We start from the raw sequence: 24,946 nt of genomic DNA, 5'->3' as shown, positions 1-24,946 counted from the left end.
ACCACATCTGATCCTTCAGAAAAAAAATAAAAGGGGGAAAAGAGCACCTCCTGAGGAGTGGCAGAATTTCTGCGCACCCAAAGGAATCCACAGCAGTTTTCACCTCGCCGAGCCCGGCCAGGCTCCCTCTGGGCTCTTTGTGCTCCTCACTAAGGGAAAGAGCGGTGGAAATGCACAAAGCTGGGAGGAAAGGCTCTGGGGAAACCTCCAGTGCCCTCTGCTCGCTCAGCAGCTCAGGGGAGATCTCCAAGGACAGGACCAGCACTGAAAACACAGATTTGCTCTTTTTTTTTCCTTGTCGTGCAGCAGGCGTCGCAGACAACAGAGTGAAAGTTCCGGAAAACCACCCTGATTTCCAGCGTTCTGAAGCCTTGGGAGGATTCCCTGCAGCCACAGCTGGGGGAAGTTACAAAAAAATCAAGAGGAAAATTTAATTTCTTTTTCTTGCATCAGCCTCGAGGTCTTGAGTATATTGAGGGCTGCTGTGATTGTGCCTGAATCATTTACTGCCGACCTGGCTCTTCCGTTCCACGGAAGCATCACCCTCGGCCTGATATTCCAAAGCGTTACAGGCTGGGGACAGTGTGGCTGGACAGTGTTCAGGCGGAAAGGGACCTGGGGGTGCTGGTCGACAGCCGGTTGGATATGAGCCAGCAATGTGCCTTGGTGGCCAAGAAGGCCAATGGCATCCTGGCCTGCATTAGGAATTGTGTGGCCAGCAGGAGCAGGGAGGTCATTCTTCCCCTGTACTCGGCACTGGTGAGACCACATCTTGAGTGCTGTGTCCAGTTCTGGGCCCCTCAGTTTAGGAAGGATATTGAGATGCTTGAGCGTGTCCAGAGGAGGGCAACGAGGCTGGTGAGGGGCTTGGAACACAAGCCCTATGAGGAACGTTTGAAGGAGCTGGGGTTGTTTAGTCTGGAGAAGAGGAGGCTTAGAGGTGACCTTATTACTCTCTACAACTTCCTGAAGGGAGGTTGTGGACAGGTGGGGGTCGGTCTCTTCCACCGGGCAGCAACTGACAGAACAAGGGGACACAGTCTCAAGCTACGTCAGGGAAGGTACAGGTTAGATATTAGGAAAAAATTTTTCACTGAAAGAGTAATAAAGCACTGGAATTGTCTTCCCAGGGAGGTGGTGGAGTCACCATCTCTGGATGTGTTTAAAAAAAGACTGGACATGGCACTTAGTGCTATAGTCTAGTTGAGGTGTTAAGGCATAGGTTGGACTTGATGATCTTAGAGGTCTCTTCCAACCTCATTATTCTGTGATTCTGTGATTCTGTGATGGCAGAGCGGGGTGGGCGTCCAACAACCCCACAGAAAATCCAGCAACACCTGGGAACTCCCTGCCTCTGGAGGCGGCAAACAGAGCTTGGGAAATCCCAAATTGCCCACGGGAGATCCCAAACCCCTGTGCTGCTCCTGGAACATCCCTCTGCTTTATGCCACTGGGTTATTCCAGGAGAGCCCCGGCGCTCACTCCTCGGCCATAAACAGAAGCTGCCTTTTTATTTTTACTTTGCCCTCTGATTAAAAAGCAGCCCAGAACGGGCAGTAAAAACCTCTCAGCTGTAAAATAAAGGATGGGGCCGCAACAGCTGTTCCCAAAGGGCATGAGAGTGGGAAGGAACTAAAGGTTCAGGGGATTGATGCTCCAGGAGCTGAGGGAAGTGGTTTTGTGTGACCCCTTGGTGGTATTTAGGTTGAGCTTGAGGTCCAAAAGGTACTTGGGAGCTTTGTCTTGTGCTCTGGTGGTTTCTTTTAGTCTAAGCTGGTAAGTAGCTGCTTTTAGCCATGATTTTTAACCCAGCTCTCTAGTTTTAATTTGATTAATTGTGGTGTTGGAGATTAAAAGGTGCGGGGATTGTCCTGTGTGGTTTTTAGCTCACTTTGGACCCTTAAATGATAGTAGGTAGGTTTACTTTTTAGTTTGCATTCAAATGATGAAACTGTTCCTCAAAACTGAGGTTCCTTCTCATGAAAGTACGTTCATTGTTTAACTTTCCATTAAGTGTTCAGAAGACAACATGAAATGCTTTCACTCAATTTTTTTTTTTTTTATCATTTTCTTAGAGGAAATAAAAAATATAAAAGTCGAAACTTGGAAGAAACCATCTGACTATTGGGCATTCTGCTTCCTAACCCAGGTGTTCTGTTGCAATGCAAAATGGAGGCAGAAAAGAAGCTGGGGCTTCCATAATATTTTGGTGTTTAAGGGCCCATATGTTAAATTAATGCCTTCAGATTTGAATGTTTCCAATAGCTCTTGTAAATATGATGCTGGGGGAGAGGCTGCAGCTGGAAAATTTGGTGCTCCAAAACATTTGGGCTGGGGTCTACAATACAATTAATGGATTGTGCTGTGAGGTGTTGATTAACCCAGAGATGGAAATTGGTTTTTTCTGGCCCAGCCCTGAAAATGAAACAACCCCTGGTGGCTTCAATCAGAAGAAAAAAACAACCAACCAAACAAAACTCTGTGGGCAGTTTAAGTCTTTTATTCTAATTAATGAGGAGCATTTCCTTGGGTGGGTTTGTTGCTATTTTCTAGGGGTTGCAAGTCCAAACTCAGCTTTCCCCTCAAACTCAAGGAGTTGCCCTTGCGAAACGCTGCACCTGAGCTGTTACTTGACAGAATTAACAGCAGCTCCTGCTGGGTGCTGATTAATAAACCTGCTCTGCTAATTAATAAACCCGCCTGGGTGACTGATGGGAATCCTGCGCTGAGTGCTGGGGTTTGGGCTCTGAAACTCTCGTGCTTTTGGTTGGGCAGTGGTGTTTTCCTCACCTTTGCCTAAGGTGGGGTGGGGGAAAAGGCTCCCAGGGGTGGGGGAAAAGGCTCCCAGGGGTGGGGGGGAAAGGCTCCCAGGGGTGGGGGGAAAAGGCTCCCAGGGGTGGGGGGAAAAGGCTCCCAGGGGTGGGGGGAAAAGGCTCCCAGGGGTGGGGGGAAAAGGCTCCCAGGGGTGGGAAGCCCAGTTTGGTTCTGGTGGAAGAAGCAAAAGCCGGAGCTCGGCTGTGCTTGGTGCAGCTCCCTGCCTGAAGGGCGCAGGCGTCTGTGGGAGCTAAAGCAGCAAACAGGAGCGAGCATCAATGCTCCAGGGTGCTCCAATGCGGTTTTTCCTGCAGGTGCAGCGGCGTGGCAGCATGGGCAGCAGCCTCAGCCAGCAGCTGTGCTGTGTGGTGTGTGAGAGGTGCAGGCAGCAGGAGGCAGCCGATGCAGAGCCCAGCGAGACCAAGCCCATCCTGCAGAGCCCCAGGGACACACGGACGTTCTTGGACACGCAGCCCCCCACCCCAGCCCTCAAAGTCCCCAAGCAGGGCTCCAAGGACCTGGCCCAGGACCGCCAGCCCTCAGCTGATGCTCTGGAGGAGAATGGAGAGCCCTGCTCTGCTGCGGATCCCGTGGGAAGGGCGGAAGGCTGGGAGGCAGCCTGGAACCCCATGGACTTCTTTGTGGCCCCTGCTGATGAGGAGGTTGAAGGAGAAGTTGAAGACTTAACCCAGCAGGAGAAAGGGGATAAGACAGAAGAGGAAACGCAGCCTGTTCCTGATGTTCCCGTGGGAGACACGGCTCTGGGAGCTGAGCTGGGGGCACAGGGGGAGCAGCCTGGCACTGAGGGAGCCCCGTGTGCTGGGATAACCCTCCAGGAGGGAAATCTCAGCCTCACAGAGCTCCCGGGTGAGGCTGAGCCTGGCCAAGGCCGTGAGCCAGAGCCTCTCCTGGGCAGGGACTCGGTGCTGTGTGCTGTGCAGGTGCCAGGGCAGCCTGAGCCCTGCCTGTGTGCTGAGCCCCTGGAGGGCACAGGCAGGGCTGAAGCTGCTGAGACAAGTCCTCGACCTGCCCAGAGGGCTGAGCTCACCTGCCTGGTGGAAACTGTGTCTCTCCTGACCCTGCAGAGCTCCTCCGAGGTCATAGCAAGGGGGGTGACTGAGCTCTGCTCCACTTCTCCTGTGTCCTGGGAGCCCCTGTGCCCTCAGTGGGGATCTCTGGAGCCACCAAACCAGCTGCTGGAGCTCTTGAAGCAGGGCAGTGTGTCACCTGCCCAGGGCGTGGGGAGCCGGGGCCGTGCAGGACTCGGTGAGATCTTGCAGCAGCCCCAGGATGGAGCCCGGTGTGAGCTGGGCCAGGAGGGGAGCAGAGGATTCACCCCAGGACCTGAGGCAGAGCCACAGCACAGGGTCATGCAGCCAGGCCTGGAGCTTCCAGAAGAACCAGCAGCTGTTGTTCCTGTGCCTGTGAAACAAGAAGCCGAGCTCCCACGTGTGCCCCTCTCGCTGCCTGAAGTGCTTGGGAGCAGTGGGGAGATGGAGGCTGAAAATGATGAAGCTTGAGGTGTTTGTTCCTCAGGTGGCTCGGGGTCACACGTGTCCAGTGCCAAGGATGAGGTGCCTGCCCTCAGGAAGGGATTAGCCTCAGCTGCTGGATTCAGGATTTCCCAGGATGCGTCCTGGACCTCGGAAACTCTTGCCAGACAGATCTGTGAAGTTTTTATTGAGCTTTCCAGATGTCCCCCTGAATTATTATTCAGTCACAGATCTGTTTGGTGCTTTTCCCAGTAGCTGTTTTTCAGATCTTGCCTTGCTGGGAGGGAGCTGATTTGTTCCCAGCAGGATTTCACCGAGCTGAGGTTGTCGCTGTGTTCCCCCAGTCAGGTTTGGTGATGGGAGGTTTCCTCCCTTGCTCTGAAGAGTCTGGAAACAAGAGAAAATGCTCCTCTAATGGAGTGCAGTCAGATGTTCTCTGTGGGGCCAACAGCCACTTCTTCTGCTACCTGGAAATAATGAAATCTTTGTGCTGCCTCCCTGAATAATTCTCTTGTACAAGTGATGTTCCTGCTTTCTTGTCAATGTTGAACGAAATATTTTCACAGGAAGATGATGAAACCCTAATTGTTCTTGGTATCTCTGGTAGTAGTGGAGGTGTTTGTGTAACCTGTGAAGTTTACGCAGGAGTTAAAATGTAGTCTTGATCAGAATGCAGAAGTCAGTGTATTGCACCTGAAATCTACTGACTTTTAATGCTCCTCACTTTGTGCTACCAATAAAATACACTTTTAAAGATCATGGCAAAACCCCAAACCGAGTGTGTTTTAATTGCTGGGAATAAATGAGAACAGAGAATATGGCCAGAACCGTTGAGAGTTTTTCTTTACCCTTCAAAGGGGAAATAGAGGCTGACTCCTTTTTAAAGGAGCCTTTTGAGAAATGTCTGATGGCACAGAGTGCCCAGATGTGGGCGGGGGGAGGGAGAGGGGTGGATTGGAGATTTTTTTTAGGTGTTACAGGGTGTTTGAGGAACAGGGTGCTGGTGGAAAAAGTGCAAGACAAAATATCCTGCAGCTTCCTCTCCCTTTGGCTTGAGAGCTGAAGGCTGAGGAGGAGGAGCTGAGTGTGACCAGTGATGTTTGGGGTGAAATTTAATGCTTTGGGAAAAGGATGGGCTTTTTTAACATCTTGCCTTCTTCTGTCCTTTGTCCCTGACAAAACCTCCTGTTTGTAAGACTTGCAAAAAAAAAATCTTCCTTCACTTACTGGGGAAAAGGAGGTGCCTGAAATCCTTTCTGTTCCTCAAAAGTAATAAACTCCAATTATTGCTCAGGTGGGCTGTGCCTGCAGTGACATTAAACCATGGGCAGCTTGGCCCTGAAAGGTGGGAAGTTATTAAATAAATACACACAAAGCTGACTGAAGGCTCCTCTTTTTGAGCTCAATTGTTTTACTTTCGGTTTGTTCTGCCGAAGTTACCAACTCCTCCTGCTGCTGTCTAGGAGGGATCTGGGTGTGTTCACTGCTACTCTTTGTCTCAGCCTCCCCCAAAACCCAAATTCAGGCAAAGGCTTGAATAAGAAACCCTGAGGGAAATCGGCCTCAATCACATTTGTGACCACGAGCTGGTTATCTAATTCTGCTGAGGAAGATTCTGAGCAGCAGCTGTGCTACAGAAAATGTTCTTTATCCATTGGGAGTCCATTGTGGCTCCTTTGTGTGGGGACAGGGGCCAGGCTGAGTTTCCAAGATAGAGTTGGAAAACCCTTCCTGCTCCTTGAGGAGAAGATTTTTCAGCCCTGTGGTGTCCTCCCCTGTTGGAACCCTGGGCACTGAGAATTCCAGACTTTCTGTGCTGCCAGGCACTGACCCCCAAGCAAACACTGCATTGGACCTGGAACAGCTTCCAAAATGGAGTGACAGCGCTGGGATTGTGGGTGTGGAGTTTGGATAGAAGTGTGTGAGAGCACAGGGTGGAAAACTCAGAGTTTAAGGGTTTAGAATACAGTAATAGAGATAAAGCAAGGTGGAGGATTTAGGGTGGGGGATGAGTTCTTCTTTTTCACCTTCTTCTTCACGGGTCTGGGCGGGATTTTCTAATTGGGTAGGAAAATCCACATTGTGGGCCAGGGGTGGTTGGATATTGGGTTAAAAGGAAAAATAATTTAGATGTCATTTCTTAATTGGACAATTTGTGCTTAAAAGACTTTGTAAAGAGCTAGATACAGAGCCATTTTCACTTTATTAGCCAGAACTCACAGCTTGTAAGACTGTAGATAAGAATTAATAAACATCTGAGTCCAAACACAAACTGTGTCTCTCTAACAGAAGAAAAGAAGATAACAACCAGCTCTGTGATGGACGAGGACAGACCATCCCTGGGTTTGCTGCCACACCAAACGTTCCAAGAGGCCCTGCCATTTGGAAGGCAGAGACAGTTCTATTAAGAGGAAACAGCTTGAACTCGGCAATAAAAAGCCCCAAGCACGAAGAGGGATGCCCTGAGCCGCCCACAGCCTGCTCCTTGTCAGCGGCGGTGGCACGGAAAGGCTCCGTGACGGTGCTGGAGTGCAGCATTCCATCATGCAGCACAGCCCGGGGCTGACAGCTGAGCCCGGCTCCTTGGAGGAGCTGTGATTATTTCCTTTTATTTGGCAAAAAAAGAGAAGTGTGTGGTTTTTCTTAGAACAGCCCTTTTATATATATCAAAGCCGCAGAGATTGGAAGAGGCTTTTGGAACAAAGGCCAAGCCTGGTAAAGGAAGGAGATGTGATTGCTCTGACAGGAGGATTTTCCTCCCTCCACTTTCGTGTGTTACGTTGCCTTTTCTTGTGGGGTCTCACGTGCAGGAGATTTTCTGGATTGTTTCAAATGGGTCAAGGTTGGACCTTTCAAACTAGACTATTTCATATATGTTTCATGTTTCCCTATTTCACCACAATTCAAGGGCAAGAGATTTCTTTAAATCTGTATTTTAAATTCTACGCTTTAAATCTCAGAAATATTCCAACTACCTCATGGTGAGCTGATGGTGGTGCACCTTCCCATTGCACAGAACGTTGAAATAAATCCCTGCAACCCCTGCAGGATTTGGAAATCCAGTTGCCGAGCTCTCTGTGCTGCAGTTCCTGACATTCCCCCACGCAGGAGCAGCTGGGGGTGCATTTTCCTTCCAGCTGTGCTGTTTTGCAAAGCGTCGACGTCCCCAAAGCCACCAGAGTTTTCAGCCACCGCCCTGTGACCCTCTGCTGTCACCTGCGTTTGCCACACGTGAAAATCACGGATTAGGTCAGGGAAGTTGCCGACAGTCAAAGAAATCCTGACCTGCCTCTGAGTTTCAGTTCCACTGAATCTTAAAAAATATATATATAAATATATATATAAAAATATACATATACATTATATTAAAATGTATTCTATTTAAGAATAATAAAATATTATCAGAAATAGAATTATTGTATAAATATATATTATAATAAAAGTATACATCATAATAATGTATGTTGTCATTATTATATATTTATGTATAACGCAATTTTTAAAACACAAAAAAATGTATTTAAAAATAAAAAGGCTTTGAGAAGCTGCAAAGCCACAGCGGGCAGAGAGTGAGGCCCTCCCAGCCATGGCACGGTGACACTGCAGTGCCACCGAGGCACAGAGCCCTGCCTGTTATCGTGCAGAGCAGATGCTGGAGCACATCAGCAGGCAGGAGGGGCACATTGTCCTGTGCTGGTCCCAGCTCTGGCTGCACACACGGATTTCCCTGGCCAAATGCTCCTCCTTTGTTCTCTGCCCTCAGGGAGTCACCGGAGCTCGGCAAAGTTTAGGATGCTGAACCAGATCTGGCGTCCAAAATTGTAGATTTGAGGGGTTTTTATGTAAATAAAAGGAGCCTGGAATCCATCCATTTTTATTTTATTTTATTTCATTTTTTCATTCCACAGTGCTGGTGCTGCTGGCAGTGGATATTGAGGCTCTGCCTTCACGCTTCTGGCTGGGATTAGTTTGTTTTTAATGGATATTTGCTTTTGTGTTTTGCCCGTGTGACCAATTCCACGTCAGAGCTCCTTCCCAGCCAGCAAACGCGAGCAGGGCTGGGGAACGTCAGCGCCAGCAGAGCCGCGCCTGGGATCTTCAAATCATCTGCAGCCACTGTGAAACTGCTAATTGCACCTCTCAGCCAGCTGAAGACAGCACACAAGTGGGAAAGGGGGAAATTTTTCACCTCTAACTGCTCAATATCAAATAAAATGGGAGATTACGGCGCCACTATTGCCATTTGTGAGTTGTACACGAGCCCAGCCTGGTTTTTCTGTCGCTTGGCATCACCACTTCTAACCAGAGGTCAGCTTGTCTTGTCCACCCACGGCTGCTCTGTGTAAATCTTGAGCTTTACTTTGAACACTCCGTGGCAATTATCAAAATGAAGTTAATCACCCATCACCTGCACACAGGAGCACAGCCACATCTCATTCCCAACGGCTTGGGAAAATAAAATACAGATTAAGGGAAGTTCAGAACCTGCTGGGACTAATGTTGGGAGTCAAGGTGGGGAGGGATTGAGTGTGATCCCCATCCTATTTAACCCCAGGTGAGGGTTTTGCCCCCCAGGTGAGGGATCTCCAGTGGGGCTGTGGAGCTGTGCTGGTGAGCAGGGGCTCTGTGTGCTCCCTGGGGCTGTCTACTCTCTTGCTCTTTGGGGTTTCTGGCATTTATGGCTTCCTTGCTTTAATTAATATACATTTTTACAGCCTGGGCCTCTTTGAGCACCACTAATTTTGTTGTGTTTAGCTCATTTTGATGTTTAAGGCTGACCTCGCTTCTCAGTCCTTAAATTAGTTTTGTGCTGGGAGATGTTAACTTTGCCTTTCTTTTTGCTTGTGTCTCTTGCAGTCCTCTTTAATATTATTATCCAGGAATAAACCCTGCTGTGTCCTGTGAATTTTAAGTTTATCTGTAAATTTTTTTCCTGCCTGCCTTACTTCTCCTCCCTCCTGCCCCCATCTATTACTGGAAGTCTAAACATTTCCTTGACTGGAGGGAAGAGTGGCTCCTGAGACCTGTCACTGTTTTCCAGAGTGCTCTGCTCTGACTGACAAATTGTCTCTTCTTACCCTCTATTTCAGACTGTTGTTCCTTAAAAGGTCCCTATTTCTCTCTTTTTCCCTCTTTTCTGGTTGTTATTGCTTAGAAAGTCTCTGTTTTGCTCTTTTTCCCACTTTTCGGATTGTTATTTCTTAAAAGGTCCCTGTTTCTCCCTTGACCCCAGCAGGAGCAATTCCACCTGTTCAGCTCCTTCCTGTGAACCTACTGCTGGGTGAGAATTGGGTAATTAACTCACCCTAATGAGCGTGGGCCAACAAATCTCCATTAATAATCAATAAATACACCTTTCTTGCAGGTGTGAAGCCCCTTCCTCCTCAAGAGCCAGAGCTCCCTGCTCCTCCCCGGCCCCTGCTGAGAAGCCCTCGGGGTTTCTGCGTTCCCCCGTGGCCATGGGAGGTATTTTTGGGAAGAACAAGAGGTCCTGCCTGTTCCCCAGGGTGGTTTATAGGGCCAAGGGCAGGAAGGCTGCCCGGGTGTGCTGCGACGCGGCCACCTGGACTGGGGAGAGACATTTCCACTCGGCGCGGATCGGGAGGACTCCCAGAGGCTTCGAGCCTCCCGCTGCCAAGCTGGTGCTGGAAGCTTCTGGAAGCGAATCTGGAGGGGAGGAAGGATTCTCAGCCGCCTCTCCAAGGGCACGGCACAGCGAGGTCTCGGCCCCTGCGGCTGCTGGGGACACGCGAGGGGCTGAGCTGTCCCAGCAGCCTGAAGCCAAACCTCACCCCGAGCTGCTGAAACACCAGGGACTCACCGGTGAGGCGCCAAGATCCCAAAATCCTCAGGAGAGCGGCGAGGCCGGAGCTGCTCTGAGTCCCCCTGGCAGCTCCTTGCCCCCCGAGCTCCAGCGGGGAGTGACGCCTCTCACTTGGACCACAGTGGAGGTCGATGTCCATGTGTCTGCGGATGGCCATGAGGAGCCTGGCCGGGGTCAGGCTGCTGCAAAACCCGAGCTGCTGAGCGGTGCGGGGCGGGAGGATGGGGCTGGAAGCGGTGCAGGGCGGGAGGATGGGGCTGGAAGCGGTGCAGGGCGGGAGGATGGGGCCGGGAGCGGTGCAGGGCAGGAGGATGGGGCTGGAAGCAATGCAGGGCAGGAGGAGGGGGCTGGAAGCGGTGCGGGGCGGGAGGATGGGGCCGGGAGCGGTGCGGGGCAGGAGGATGGGGCCGGGAGCGGTGCGGGGCAGGAGGATGGGGCCGGGAGCGGTGCGGGGCAGGAGGATGGGGCTGGAAGCGGTGCGGGGCAGGAGGATGGGGCTGGGAGCAATGCAGGGCACGCCTGCGTTGGGAAAGCTCTTTGGGAAGTGCCCATGCAGAAGGCAGGTGACACCACGGCCGCTTCGTGTCCCCTGGAGGAGCCAGAGGTGCCCCTGAAGGCCGCAGAGCCAGGAGAAGGCGTCACAAATGGGCGGAGAGCTGCACAGGAGCAGGGGGGAGAAGAAAGTGAAGCCTCACCTGATCTCCAGCTGGGACAGGGTGAGGTTCCTGCTCCTGAAGGTGTGAAAGGAGCTGCTGGGGAACCAGAGCAAGCCGAAGAGATGGCTGAGGCTGCTGGGGATGGGCAGACATCAGAGGAGATCCCTGCCTGCCTGCCAGAAACCCAGGGGGAGGAAGAGGAGATCCAAGCCAGCAGCGAGGGAAAACCGGAGGAGCACTGAAGGAGCACACGGGAGCTGGAGCAGCAACCATGGAGCACACCGAGGGTTTGTCTGGATCTGCTCCTCCATCCTGCCAGGGAGGGATGCCAAAGGCTGCTCGTGCCCTCAAGGACCAGCAATCAGGGGGGTGGTAGCAGAACCTGCATTGGAAAACTTAAAACTAAGGTGCTGAAGTTAAAATTTGTGCATTGTCTTTCACAAGTGGCACTGCCCTCCTTCCTTCTCATGCTGTGGGCACGGGCCGAGGGTTTCTTGGTACAAAAAGTGTATTTTTGCATTTATTTATGTATATTTATACCCTGGCTAGGCCTGTGCTCTTCGCAGTTATCTCCCTGTGTGTGGCTGCACAGGGTTAAGTGATGGCTAACAAACCAGATTTATTAATTACACTTGTCCGCTCACCCCCCTGACTGTCACCGCTATTGGAAACAGATTTTTGTGATGTGTGTTGCCATTGGAATCAATAAATGGGTGCATTTTTAACACTGGCTGCTGTGAAGTGTTGGGTTATTAACATTCTGACAACGCATTTCTGATATTTGCATTGACCCCGATGCCAGAACTGATGTTTTTACACTTTTCAGCTTGTAAATTGGTCAGTAAAATGCTGAATATCGATATCAGTGGCCTCAGAATGAAAGCTGCTCCTCTCCTGGTGACTTCCTTGCCAATCTTGGGATACCAACTGGACTTGCTGTGCTTACACCCTGATAAACTTAAAGATGAAAGGCTAAACTTCCAAATGTGACTCATTGAGAGAATTTGCTTTATGGAATTTGGCTTGCCAGAACTTGGCACTTGCTTTTTGGTTTGTGCTGGTTGGGTGGAGGTCAAGGAGATGTGGAAGGAGCTGTAAACAGCAGAAAAAGAAAAAGCTGCTTGTGGTTGTTTGGCTGCAAATAATCAATACATTTCTGGCAACTGCATATCCAGTGCTAATCTCTAATTACACAGTGCTAAGGAGAGGGGAGTTTTCCCATCAAACCTGACGGGTGGCACAGCTCTCGCTGAATGTAGAAGTGCTGCGGTGCTGAAGGGAGTCAGGAGGATAATGCAGCCTCATTCCTTTCAAGCAAAAGGTTTCTACACCACATTATTCTGCTAGGACTCGTGGGGGTTTTTAAAAAAGATTTAAAAGGGAACTAATTATTTGTATTAGCTGGAAAACTCCGATGTGAAGGAGAGCAAGATCCTCCCTCAGGAAAGCATTTCCAGCTCTGGTGTTCCTGTGTGCACCTTCACAGGAGGTGAGAAATGATGGTTAAAGGCAAAGCAGGAGATGAGGATGTTGAGAGCAACGCTTCTATTTAAGGGATGATTGGTTTTACTGGCTTTCAGTGCTTAGTCACATCAGGAGTTTGGTGCACCCTTAAAAAGCTTTCCTGTGGCTCCAAGGACCGGGCTGCCACGCTCCAAACCTCTCCACTTAAGCCAGGCTTGCCTAATTTATTTTTATTTTTTTTTTCCTCATGCTCCTAATCTAATTGGAAATGTCTCATCTGCCCTGACTTAAATAACTCAAGAGATTGTTCCTTGCCCTTGGCTGTACTTCACCATCCCCAAGGCCCCTCCATCAGCTGCTTCTGGTTTTGGCTGCCTCTGGCACAGGTCTGCTGTTAGGCTGGAGATTATGTCCTCATTGCCTGGAATTTAGATTTCCAAATCAGGGGGTTGGCAGCTCCTCCTTGCCAGGAGAGTGCAGAGGCCTGAGGAAATCATGGGAAAAGAAGCAGAGAGCAACAAACCCCTCTGTGCCTCTCTCCTGGGTGTTCAGATCAACCCCTGTGATTGTGTTTTGTGCTCGTGATTTAGTAAAAGCGTCTCAGAATCCACAGAATCCTGTTAAAATTATTCAGCAGCTCCTTCCCCCATGACTGAAGGTGCAGGGCTGATCAAGAGTGACAATAAATACATAATTACGTGCCACCACTCTGAAATGGGTGCCAGGGATCAGTTCCTGATAATTCTGCAGGCTGGATTCTCCCAAGCACCACCCCAAACCAGCTGCCAGGTGCTCACCAAATTGCAGGAACAAAAGTGGCTCCGTGCAGCTCTTCAGTTTTGTTGGAATTTTGGTGTTTAATTAATAAAGCTGCCATCTGAATCGGGGATGTTCTCTCATGCTCTGGAAAGGAGTGATTTTCCCCCCCCTTTTCTCAGAAAAAAATAAAAAAATCATGGAATAGTCTTCCACCACATGCAATGCTGCAGGAATTTTGAGAAAGAAGTTTTTGCAGGGCCCTGACTTCGATTTCACCAATCTGAGTGTTTGCAGTGTAAAAAGTTCCTTGGTAAATATGGAAAAAAAAAAAAAAAAAAAAAAAATCAGCTAAAATTCCTCTGAAAATATTCCAGTTCTGCTGTGTTTTTGGTGGGTTTGGTTTTTTTTTGTCATCACATTCACCTGGGGTTTTCAGATGTGCCCCAAGTTCTGTAAAGCTGAGCTTTACTCTCAATTTTTTCCTGGTTTGAACTGTCCTTGTCTGACCTACCCAAAATTACACATGGGGGAGGTTTGCCTTTGGCAAATTTTAATGGCTTTAAATGCCTTTGCCAGAGGAGACTCTGCCTCATTTCTGATATTTGCATTGACCCCGACGCCAGAACTGATGTTTTCGCCCTTTTCAGCTCGGAAATTGTTCAGTAAAATGCTGAATATCGATACCGGTGGAGTCAGAATGAAAGCTGCTCCTCTCCCGGTGATTTCCTTACAAATCTCGGGACACCAACTGGGCTGGCTGTGCTTAGACCCCGATCAAATTAAAGATGAGAGGCTAAACTTCCAAATGCGACTCATTTAGGGCAGGGCTGAGGTCTGGAAGCACCTCGATGATTTTGAAGCCGCTATTCCTGCCCTGAGAGCAGGCACAGCCCATCCTGCAGCAGCAGAACTCTTGTACCACCCAGCAGAGCACATCCCCGGCTCCTCCAAACTCTGTCACTGATGAGTGGAGGCAAATGCAACCTTTTACTGCCCTGTCTGGTGTTTTTAGGCCAGTCCTAAAGGGAGGATTTACCAACAGCGCAGTGGTGTTCCAGGAGCTGTTCCCAGGCTCCAGGCTGCCCTCTTAAGATGATCAGCAGCAAATTCCTCACTGGAATGCGCGATGAATCGCCGCAGATGAGTCTAGAGCTGCATCACCGAGTCACACAACTGTGCTGGAGTGCAATCTGATCTCTGGGCTTTTGGGAAATCTTAGCTCCTGTAGCTGAGAATCCTTGCTTTGAACTTTTATAATGAAACTTCCTGTCATTCAGCAGAAAAACTTTTTTTTTAAAAAAAAAAATTAGTTACACTCGAGAAACTAAAAATCTCAGGAGTGCTGGAGCTGTTAGTAACCACAGTGTTTCTCTTCCTTTGGAAGCAGCTTTATAAATAATCACGCCCCTCATCACAGTAAATCTGTTTCTCCTGAACTCTCATACAAGTAAATAAAAAGTTCTGAGAACAGCTGGTCAAAAACCCAAACACTTCCTCTATCCAGAGCAGCTACTGCTGGTCGATATTCTCATTTGATACAAAACCATTTTGCATTGCTTTGGTTGTTGGATCCCTGCCTGGCCTTCAGGGGCACAACAAATCCCTTCCTTGCTCACACTCCACAACATCCAAAGAGCCCAGATAAAAAAATCACAAAACGTGCAGCGATCTGACAACCAGACCCAACCACCACGTGAAAGTTTGGAAAGTTCTGAAACAAAAGGCACTCGAAACACCCCTCCTGAGAGAAAGAGAGAGAGAGAAAACACGATCACAGGTCTCCTCCAGTTCTGCCTCCTTTGCTGCCAAGTGCCTGCAGCGCCTCAGCAGAGATGAAGAGCACCCAGGAGCTGCTCCTGTGCATGGGGAGGAGGTTCTGTGCCTGCAACACCTCGGCTGCAAGGGGATTTTCCTAAATTCTGCCGTGCAGCTGCTGCTCTGCAGCCACAGAATCCCCTTAAAAATCCTCTCATTCCACCCCCTGCCAGGGCAGGGACAGCTCCAGGGTGCTCCAAGCCCCATCCAACCTGGCCTTGGACACTGCCAGGGATGGGGCAGCCACAGCTGCTCTGCCCCAGGGCCTCAGCACCCTCACAGGGAAGGGTTTCTCCCTAAATCCCCCCTCTAAACTGTTCTCTGTCAGTTTGGAGCCATGCCCCCTTGTCCCCTTCTTGTCAGAAATCTCTCCAACCTGTCACTGTGCAGATGCCCCACAAGGTTTCTCTTTGGCTCTGTGTAAATGCATAAAAGAGAGACCTCACAACTATTTCTTTCACTTTTGTGTAAATACCTAAAAGAGAGACCCCACAACATTTCCCTTTGGCTCTGTGTAAACACTTCAGGGAAAAAAAATGAAAATATTATCTGAATCATCGGGTTCCTCTGATGTGAAACTTTATGGGATGGTTCATAAACAGGGGGCAAGAACAGTTCCAAATCTTTCAGGCAGCTGTGTAAGGGATCAGTAATTAATTAAATCATTAGGTTTGCGTGGAAGCAATTCAATGTTGCTGCCCTGCCCTATTTAAGGTCCAGGTGCTCCTCCCTAAGCTCTGCTGGGAGCTTCTTGGAGGCATTTCCTTTGCAAGTGAGTGTGGGCACTGCAGGACACAAATTTGGGGGTGTTTTTTTTGGGGGGGAAGGAGGGATTTTTGCACTTTATTTTTGAGGGGTTTTTTTTTGGCTTCTCTAGTGAGGGAGAGCTCTGCTTTTAGGGTTCCAGCAAAGCTGTGATTATGCTTTCTTGTGTCTTTGGCTTTGAACATAGTTCTGCTGGTGGCAAGATGGGGCTAAAAATGAAACGTTCACAGCATGAAATGGTCAAATGTGGGAGGGGAAAGAATTTTCCTACATATAAAAATAACTGGTATCTTAAGGTAATAAATACCTATATTTTTATGAGCAAACCCTGTTTGCAGTAGAATCTGCCTTTTGTCATGTCTTGAGCTATTTTTGCAGTGATGACAAACAAATAGAAAATAAGTTATTATTTCCCTTTCCTCTCCTGGCGTTTTACTGCCCTGCCAAAATGCCATGGAACATTTCCTGGCTACATTCATTTACACAAAACCCTTGCTGCTGAGGTAGAAATCGCTTACAACGCATTCATTTATTTGTCACCTGTCCTCTCTGCAGCTTTGATATCAAAGAGCATCTCTCTCTCTTATTTTATTTTGGTTTTTCTCCCCCAGTAGGAGTGGATGGGTTCATTTTTCTTGCTTTTCCTCTCTTGCTGCTCTGTAGTTTTAAGTGATTAAGTTCATGTAGTCTTATAAGTGAGTGCCTAACCACCATGGAATCACACATTTTTACAGATTCTGCCCATAAAAGCAGCTCAAACAGTGCAGCGAAACTGCTCTGGATCCATTAGCTCCGCTTTAAAAACTGTAATTCCTAAATTATAGATCTGTTTTTTCTGCTGTTCCTCTCACTCTGCGCTGTGCTGGCTGAGCTCTCTGCAGCCCCAGCTGTGATCAGATCGTGGTGTACGGCACTTCTGTCCCACTTTAAATATTTAGTGATAAAAAGTGGCCCAGGGTTTGGAGTGGAACAGGCTGGGGGGGGAGCTGAGGATGTGGCACTGGTGGGGAAATGAGTTACAGCCCCTGGCCGCTCGACACAGGAGCGGAACTTTGTCCCCCTGAGCCAGGAGTAAAGGCTGCGGTGCCGCAAATAAACGCTTCAAGTCGTGTTTTGCTTTGTGCTTTCCCTGCCAGAAACAGGACGCTTTTTATCCTGCTTAACAAAGGGGTTTTCACTCGTGTTTGCCTCTCTCCAGCGATCTGCGTGGCAGGTTCCAGAGGGGATGAGCGGGGCCGAGTGCAGGTCCCTCTTTCCCTTTCCCACGCTGCTTGCCCCTGCTCATTCCCTGTGAAGTGCTGCTGCTTCCTGGCAGTGCTGCGCTTGGAAAAGGCTCTTCACAAACGTAACCTGAGGGAAATGCTTCCCTGCATTCAGAATGCGCGGCCCCTTTTTTTAATCTTGGTGTTTGAAGCTGTGGTTTCTGAAAAGTGAATTAATGACTGGTAAAATAATGGCCCGAGGGCTCGGAATCCACTTATTTCTCACCTCTCAATAAGGAGATGGTTTTTTTTTCTTTTTCTTTCCTTTCTTCTCCCTTCCATATCTTACCAGGCCTATGAATGGCTTCCCTGGCTGAGTGTGAGCTTCTTTGTAGAACTAATAAATGGTTTAGGAAACAAGAGGAGACCTAAATAGCACTTAGTTTGGGAAAATAAACTAATAACTGTGAAGTGCAGTGTGGGCTGAGAGTCCTGGGGGAGGGAGTGACTTCCTAAATGCTCTCAGGGACATCAAAAAGCTGTTCCTTGTGCTGAGATCGACTTAAAAATAATGAAACCTACAACTCTGAAATGAAATGGGGTTTTAGAGGGGCACTTTCTGCTCTGACACAGGGCTCAGAAATTAAATGGGACTCTGCCCTTCATTCTGAAGGGGCATTTTCTGCTGTGCCGCAGGGCTGAGGAGTGGGTTCTGTTGGGTTTTCCCTCTCTTGCAGGTGGCACAGGAGCGATCTGGCAGCTCAGCAAGGCTGGCATGAGGATCTGTGCCCGCTCCTAAAGGCTCTGTCGGTGCCCAGACCCTCGGGATTCCCTGGAGAAGGCCGTGAGCAGGATTAGCTCTGCACCATGGGCAACGAGCTCAGCCACAGGAGGTACTGGTGCAGGAGGTTCAGGAGGTTTGAGAGGCTGCCCGCTGAGGACAGAACTGTGCCTGATGTCCCCGATGTCCCCACGGCCCAGCCAGCCCAGGGTGGGGAGTTTTGGGCCAGTGGGAGCTCCCCTGGGATTGAGGAAGCCCAGGCTGCTGCTGCAGGGCTCCACGGCAAAGAGCACGGAAGGAAAAGAGACGTGGCCTCGTGTTCCCCACCCGTGGCCCAGGGGATGGTGAGACGCTCAGAGCTGCAGCAGCTTGGGGAGGCTGGGGACAAGCCCCCTGCCATAAATCCAGCTGGAAGAACTCGGGGAAGGGCTGCAGGAGCTGAGCCAGCCGGAGGGCACACAGGGGTGACAACAAGGGGCTCTCCTCTGCAGCCTGGAGCGGTGCAGACCGAGCAGGGGCCAGCACAAAGCAGCTCGGGGCCACAGCACAGAGCCAGGGTGGGCAGGGCACGGCAGTGCGCTTTCTGCACGTGGCTGCAGAACCTCAAGAGCCCAGAAGATAAACCTAAAGCCAAGCCTGGTGCAGTCAGCAGCCAGCAGTGAGGCTCCTGTGCGCTGGAGAAGGATGGAGCGCCCGCTGTGACGCCTGCAACAAGGAAAAAAAAAAGGACTGGTAAAGAAATTTTCTTGTATACAGTGAGAGGACGTTGGTTTTGTCATCTTTGAGCTGCTTGTCTGCTGGGTGTTCCAGCCTGCATGGAGCACGGAATTCCCTCTGGAAGGGCTGGAGCAGGGAAATGAAGTGGCTCTGTTCCCTTGGCAAGCAGCTTGTGAGGATTGTTTGGCTCTGCTCTCACTGGGGGCTGCTCTGTGGAACTCCTTTTTGAAACCCTGCAAAGGTGCAGCTTTGTATCTCCCTGGTGCTTCCTATAATATTTGATTTCCTCTCCCCTGCTTGTAATAACTTGCTCTGCCCAATGGTCCAAGGGAAGTATGAGTAGCATCAGTATTATCAACCTGAATTAATGGATTAGAGAGGCAGTAGATGCTTGCAAATGCACAGTGATGGTGGTGGGTGCTGTGGGGGAGGCTTGGTGAACAAGGGGCTCCAGATCTGCTGCTGGAAGTGTTTGCTCTGTGAGCTTTTGTACCTGTGAGTCAATAAAAGCCACTTTCACTGCTTCCAGTGGAGCCTTGGCTGCAGCTGGAATTAAGGGAGGGAAGGAGGGGATGGGCTGGCACTGCCCCCCCACAGATGTGGGGACTGGGGGCACTCCCTGTGCTGCCAAGGAGCCAACAGTGGAGATGTGGCTGTGCTGGGGCTGCTCCTGGACAGGCTGGGAGGTATAAGCTCAGGAAAATCTTTCATTTGGTTGCTGCAGCTCTGTGCCATCCATGTGGCTCCTCAGGCATCTCTGAGCTAAGCACATCCCAGGATGCTGAGCCTCGATCTGCTAAAGATTCCAGCTTGGGACAAAAATCCTTCTGGGAGAGGCAAAAAAGAGGAGGTGGCAGAGCCAAGGAGGGGCTGCAGGGCTGTGCTGGGGCTGCCAGCCTGGCCTGGAGCAGCAGGGAGGGGGAGAAATGCCAAGGGAAGATAATGAGCAGCAGCCTGAGCTCCTGCACCTGCCCTGAGCAGCTCCTGCCCTGGCTGCTGCTCACTCCCTGCTCAGGGGCACTGATGGCTCCTTGGATCCCATTCCCATCTGGACTGCAAGTAGGAAACTCCTCATTCTTGTCCTTCTCCTTCAGCTCTTTCTTTCTCAGAGGCCTCAGTTTAGCTTTCTCCCTCGATGTTCCCTTTGTATGATTCCTTAGGATTTCAGCTTTTCTATTTTCCATCTGTTTGTAACCCTGCAGTTCTTTAGTGCAGAACTCCAAACTCCACACACAGTGGGAGCTGCTGCTCCCCCATTTTGCTCACACACAGCAATTCCTCTCCAGGCCTGGCCATCAAGGACACCTCACTGCCCCAGGCCTGAGAGATGGAAACAAAAGTGAGCTGGGGGCAGAAAACTTGGGGTCAGTGACTTCATTAGCGGCAGCTGTAATTGGGAGATGAACCCCAATGTGCAAATGGCCCAAAGTGATCAAAGTGTGCAAACCCGTGACCATTGTCCATTTTGGGTGCAGCCCCTGGGGGGCTTTGTCTGCCCTGAATGTACCTGAGGGCACTTCCATAAATAGAACTGCTTTTTATTATCTTCATTCTGTCTGGCCTCTGCTTTTAGGGAGCTCCAAAAGCCATCAGCAGGCACAGCCCCAGCTCTGCTGAGGTGACCAGGGACAACAAAGTGCCTTTATCTTGTTAATCACTGAATCCACGTTCCAGCTAAATCCCCTTGAAGAGCTTAGAGCACACCTTGGAGCTCTCCTTGAACAGAATCAGGACCTAAAATAAAATAGCTTCAGCACATCCCTTTCTACACCTCAACCCAAAGCCGTTGGCTGTGCCAGCCAAGAAATAAATAAGCGGGGAAGCAGCTGCTTCCCACCTTGTGCTCAGAGGCACCATCTGCTGCGCTGCCTCTTCCCGTGCAAAAAAAGAATTCCTTGGGTGCTAATGACCTCCAAGGATGACATTTGTCTCGTGTAATCCCCAGGTTCCTCAAAGAGAAGTGGCAGGAAATTTTTAAAAGCGGAGATGCAACCCCCTCAAAAGACTGGGCTGTTCACTTTTGCAGGTAGCAAAATTATTTTTGGGGTTTTTTTGTAGAGTCAAGTGAGGTGTGGAAGTGCCACCCTTTATTGATTCAGTCTCTTGTTGGTTTTCTTTAAGGCAGGAAGGTCTTTGCTTTCTTGTTTGTTTCAAATATTGATGTTTTGAATTCATTTGTTTAGGTTTTTATGTTGGTTTTGTTTTGTTTTTAAGGCAGGGGGGTTTTTTTTAAGCCAGGTTTCAGATCCTGATGGAGTGGAGGCCTCGAAGAAGAGAGCTCTAATTCATAAGGAATTTGAAAGCTGGGGAAATAAAGCAGCTTGAGATCTGTCAGGTTTCCTGAGTGTGGAAAAGGGATGGTCTGAAGCGTTGAGCTGTATTTCCGAGATGGATTCTCTGCTTGGAGAGAAACTCAGCTGATTCCTCTCGTCCCACGTCTCCTTTTGCCCTTGTCCCCAGAGCACAGCTGATAACACTCTGTCCATCCATTACAGCTCATTAAAAATTCAGGATGAATCCTGCTTTTCATTGTGCAGCCTCCAAATTCACCACGCACCTGAGAAAAAGTGATCACAGAGCTGTGATTTCCTCAGGCTTCAGGTAAGAAACTTGGTTTAAACTTGCTGTAAATTTGGTTTTGGTTGGTGTTTGGTTGGTTGAGGTTTTTTGGTTTTGTTTTTGGTGGGTTTTTTGTTTATTTGTTTTTTTGAGACAAGAACCTCAAGGGATCTTCACCTTCCTAAAGTGTGATTTGTTATTCCACTGTCACAACTTGCTATGAATTCAGAAGGGAGGAGAATTCAAGGGCATCTTGAATAAAACCACACTAAGGGTGGGACAGTGCCCAGGGTTAGCGCTCTGCTTGATCAAGCTGTGATATTTCCCTGCACTGGGGTGCTTTTGGAAACCTGGATTTTAACAGAAAGTTTTAAAAATCCACTCTTTTTCCCCCCCAAAAAATTGCACGATTCCAGACAACAGTTCAGAGCTCTGAAAAATCCTGCTCAAGGTGGATACCAGATTTATTTTCCAGAAGTTACAAAGGTTTTGATACAGAATTCAGGAGTGTTGATCATCTTTCCCTGTTTGCTGCTAGCAAATGTTGGGTTTTTTCCTTCCCTTCCTCTATTGAGGAGGGAATTTCCTGTAGTTACTTGTTCCTTTGTCAATTCCTCAGACATAGGCTGGTATTTTTATTTTTGAAGGGAGGACAGGAAAAGATCCATTTGGAACTGTGGGTTTATAAATAGGGGCACTCCGGTTTACAGCGCTTGGAAATCAGTTTTGACAATGCAGAAAGGAGCAATATCACAGCCAGAGCTTCACTGCAATGGGGGGAAAAAAAACCCCAAACTTTAAATTTGGAACATCAGGGAAACCTAAACCTGAGCCTTTGGTGACCTGGTTTGAAATCTCTTAGCTGATACCTGTTTCAGGTGATAGGGAAATGGTTTTATTGATTCTTTCCTGGGAAAATCCCAACAAATCAGCTCTGGTCAATTAATTAAGGGTACCCTGGATCAATTGCAGGTTTAGATTATTTTCCCTGCAGTAAGAGGCCGAAGCATTTACCTCGACACAGATTTGTTCGGTGTGGTTTGACCTCTCAAGCGACCCGAAGTTAATAATGTGATTATTTTTAGGTTTGAACCTCTTGCGTTCACCCCATCTTCAGGTGGACAACAAAAATCCCATTTAACAGTCTTGGCTACAATTCACATTAAAATACACCACAAATTAACTGTTTTTTTTGTGGTTTGTTTGTTTTTGTTTTGTTTTTTTTCTTGGGGGGTTGCGGTTTTGTGGGGGTTTTTTATTTTTGGGTTTTTTTTTTTTTTGTTTTATTTTGGGTTGGTTTTGGGGGGTTGGATTTTTTTTTGTGTTTGTTTGTTTTTGTTGTTTTTTTTTTTTTCTTTAATCGGTGTTTATTTTATTTTCAGCGTTCGCACACTGAACGAACAGCAAGGCCAAAAGAGCAGCAGCCACAGAAAATCTGTGTGGCACACTAATCCCAAAGTGCTGGGAATGGAGGAGCTGTTCCTAGGAGGACTCACTCCTGTGAACAAGAGGCACCACTCTTAGATTAATAAATAAATATTGCATAAGGTTATTTATTAGAAATAATAATACAACAGTCCCGGGAGCTGGCACGCTTTTGTCCTGCCTAACTGCCGAAGCAAGATATTCAACTTTTTTATCAAATTCTTTTGCCTGACGGCAGGAAAATATTGCAACACAGGAAAAATCCAGCACGGTGCCTTTCTTCTGTGGGAGCTTTTAGCCCCAGATCCTCATCCTGTTGTTTTGTGAACACAATCCTTGAGGGGAAAAATAAAATTTAAAAAGAAAATAAAATTTATTGATGTTCCCTGCTTAACCCAGGAGTGATTTAGAAATGCAGAAGGGCAGTGTGGTGGTGGCTGTGAAAAGCCAACAGTTTTGAACATTTTCAACCCCTTTAACAGAGTTCTGCTGCAGTGCAGATTCGAAGCATTGGGTGATTTTTTTTTTCTCTCCCTTTTCCAATTAGCCAGCACGTGGGAACACTTCAAGGAATGAGCACCAGGATTTTCCTGGATTTCTTGCATCCTTCGGAGAGAGCCACGGAATGGGAGGAAAATATTAACGAGGTGAGAGGAATTAATGCTGCTGAGGAGCTGGAACAGCCCCGAGCAAGCATAAAGATTGTGCTGGGTGAAACAGGGAGCAGAACTGCAGAGGGCACAGAACCAGGGGAGTGAGGAGTGATGGGACGAAGAGGGAAAAGCGCAGGAAATTCTGCTCTGCCTGAGCACAGACAGCAGCTGCCAGGGAGATTTGGCACGGGACGCTGCTCAAATCCAGAGTTTCAGGGCAAACTCTCGTAATTAAGCCTCCTAAAAGCCATCTCCTAGGCAAAAGAGAGATTTTTATCCCACAGAAAAAGCAGTGGAGCTTATCCCAGAGCACAGCTAATGCGGAGTTTCTGAGGTGCTGAGCACAACTCATGCTCCCGTTCTCCAGCAGATTTCCATGGTTATCCCAGCCAGCTCCACGCAGGAACTTGCTGTGGAGGTCTGCAAACTGGCAAGGAGAAAAACTGCTGGGAAGCACAAAATACTGTTTATTTCACCTGCCTTCCATGCTCAGAGCCTTTTCCTGGTCCGTCAGAGCCCTCTGGCACAGCCAGCCGGGCTTTATTGATAGGGCTGGGAGAGGGCAAGGAGATTTTCATAAACTGAGAATGAAACTGGAACTCGGGTGCTCCGGGGAAAGCTCCTTCTGCCTCCTGAAACAGATATTTTAATTGATTCCCCTTGCCTTTGTGGGAAATTCTGCTTCTTGGTGGAGTTTTGGGAGTCCCTGATGTCCCTGAGGTCCCTCCAGAACTCGCTCTGGTTTTCCCCTCCAGGAGCACCTGGGTGTTGTCAGCCCAACCTTAGGGCAGAAGAAGCAGAATAGAGACGCAAAACACGAATTTTAATCGATTCCTCTGCGGGAAATCCTCCTTTCCCGTGGAATTTGGGAGAGGAGAGTGAAGGCAGAGGAGCTAATCGGGTGTCTCATCTCAAAGAAACCTCGCTCTGAAGGTCCCCGGGTGTCCCTGCAGCACCTCCCGCCGCGGAGCTGGAGGCAAAAAGCAATTAGAGAACGCGTGTAGAGGGATGCGGGATCGCTGCTAAATACTTAACAACGCTCCTAAAACACGCTGGAAGCGCTGCTGCAGACAATGGGCGAGCTGTCGGTGCCAGCAGGACAGAGCAGAACACAAAGCCCGGCTTATCTCGCCGTGCCACAGCTCCCCGGGCAGAGCCGGGCTGCGCAGGAGAGGCTCTGCTCGGAGCTGCCGCCTGCCCCGCGGAGCGGGACACACCAAAAACGGGATGGGCTGAGCCAGGTGTTGTAAATGCAGATAAAATCGGCTTTTCGCAAATATTGAGGTGAACGCTACGTGTGTGATGTTAAAATAACTGGTGTTTCTGCTATTAACGGAACTTAGCGATGGTAGCAGCGGGTAGCTGATGTGGTTAGGAGGGAGCTCTCTGTTTGGTCGGGATAACATCCAGTGAACAAACATCTGATGAGGATCCTGCTGCTGAGATCCCAAATATCAGCACCAGACATCTAAACAAAGTATGGACCAAGGTCCGGACTAGAAGTGGTAAAGAGAACAGACCAAAACCAGAGCCAAGAAACGCTCGTGGTCTAAAAAGGCAGAAACGAGGAGCGGCCGTGCCCTGGCTGCAGAGGAGTCCCTGGGCTCCCTCCAGAACCTGCTCTGCTTTTCCTCTGCAGGAGCTCCTGGGTGTGGTCAGCCCAAGCTGAGGGCAGAGGAAGCAGAGAGGAGAAGTAGAACACAAAACACAGGAGTGGAAATTCTTTTAGGGCTGCAGGTTTGCTGTGCAAGCCGCTCCAAGAGCATCCCAAAAGCATCAGGGTGAGTCTCTTAAATTGCTCCTGAAAGGTACCTGAGTAATTGAAGATCTTTTTGAGGAAAATGCATTTATTCTGCGATTGCTTCGCACAGACCTGCCTCTGTTCCCTCACACAGGATCCTCTGCCCCTGGTCACACCTCAAAGCCAGGACTTTGCAAACCAAGCCCAAATCACCGCAGTAAAATTCTGAACAAGTCCCAGGGTTTCTCCTGCGCCACCCCCAGAAGCATTGCCAGGTG

The 24,946-nt window shown here is 49.1% G+C and overlaps 2 protein-coding genes and 2 long non-coding RNA genes across 5 annotated transcripts; all 4 read left to right on the top strand.

The window, feature by feature from the left end:
• Window positions 1-1,671: 1,671 nt before the first annotated feature.
• Window positions 1,672-5,127, top strand: LOC120762586 (uncharacterized). Of its 2 annotated transcripts, none has more exons than XM_040085130.2 (2): window positions 1,672-1,776; window positions 3,129-5,127. In XM_040085130.2, the coding sequence occupies exon 2, from the start codon at window positions 3,147-3,149 to the stop codon at window positions 4,332-4,334; it is 1,188 nt and encodes a 395-aa protein (XP_039941064.1). In that variant the 5' UTR covers window positions 1,672-1,776; window positions 3,129-3,146; the 3' UTR covers window positions 4,335-5,127. The 2 variants fall into 2 exon arrangements, with proteins under 2 accessions (XP_039941064.1, XP_039941065.1); XM_040085131.2 differs by lacking the exon at window positions 1,672-1,776 and adding an exon at window positions 2,711-2,801.
• Window positions 5,128-8,805: 3,678 nt separating this feature from the next.
• Window positions 8,806-11,029, top strand: LOC120762472 (protein bric-a-brac 2-like). Its single transcript, XM_040084913.1, has 3 exons — window positions 8,806-8,862; window positions 9,673-10,427; window positions 10,869-11,029. Exons 2-3 carry the CDS (start codon window positions 9,767-9,769, stop codon window positions 11,027-11,029), a joined length of 822 nt encoding a protein of 273 aa, XP_039940847.1. The 5' UTR covers window positions 8,806-8,862; window positions 9,673-9,766.
• Window positions 11,030-15,539: 4,510 nt separating this feature from the next.
• On the top strand, window positions 15,540-18,818 carry LOC120762606 (uncharacterized). The gene is made up of 2 exons (XR_005703929.1): window positions 15,540-15,597; window positions 17,530-18,818. It is a non-coding gene; the product is annotated as an uncharacterized LOC120762606 (long non-coding RNA).
• Window positions 18,819-20,549: 1,731 nt separating this feature from the next.
• On the top strand, window positions 20,550-24,441 carry LOC120762638 (uncharacterized). Its single transcript, XR_005703935.2, has 3 exons — window positions 20,550-20,891; window positions 22,822-22,921; window positions 23,683-24,441. It is a non-coding gene; the product is annotated as an uncharacterized LOC120762638 (long non-coding RNA).
• Window positions 24,442-24,946: the final 505 nt, after the last annotated feature.

Source organism: Hirundo rustica, chromosome 23 (assembly GCF_015227805.2).
Source record: "Hirundo rustica isolate bHirRus1 chromosome 23, bHirRus1.pri.v3, whole genome shotgun sequence".
NCBI lineage: Eukaryota > Metazoa > Chordata > Aves > Passeriformes > Hirundinidae > Hirundo > Hirundo rustica.
This window is presented reverse-complemented; position numbering and strand designations above follow the sequence as displayed.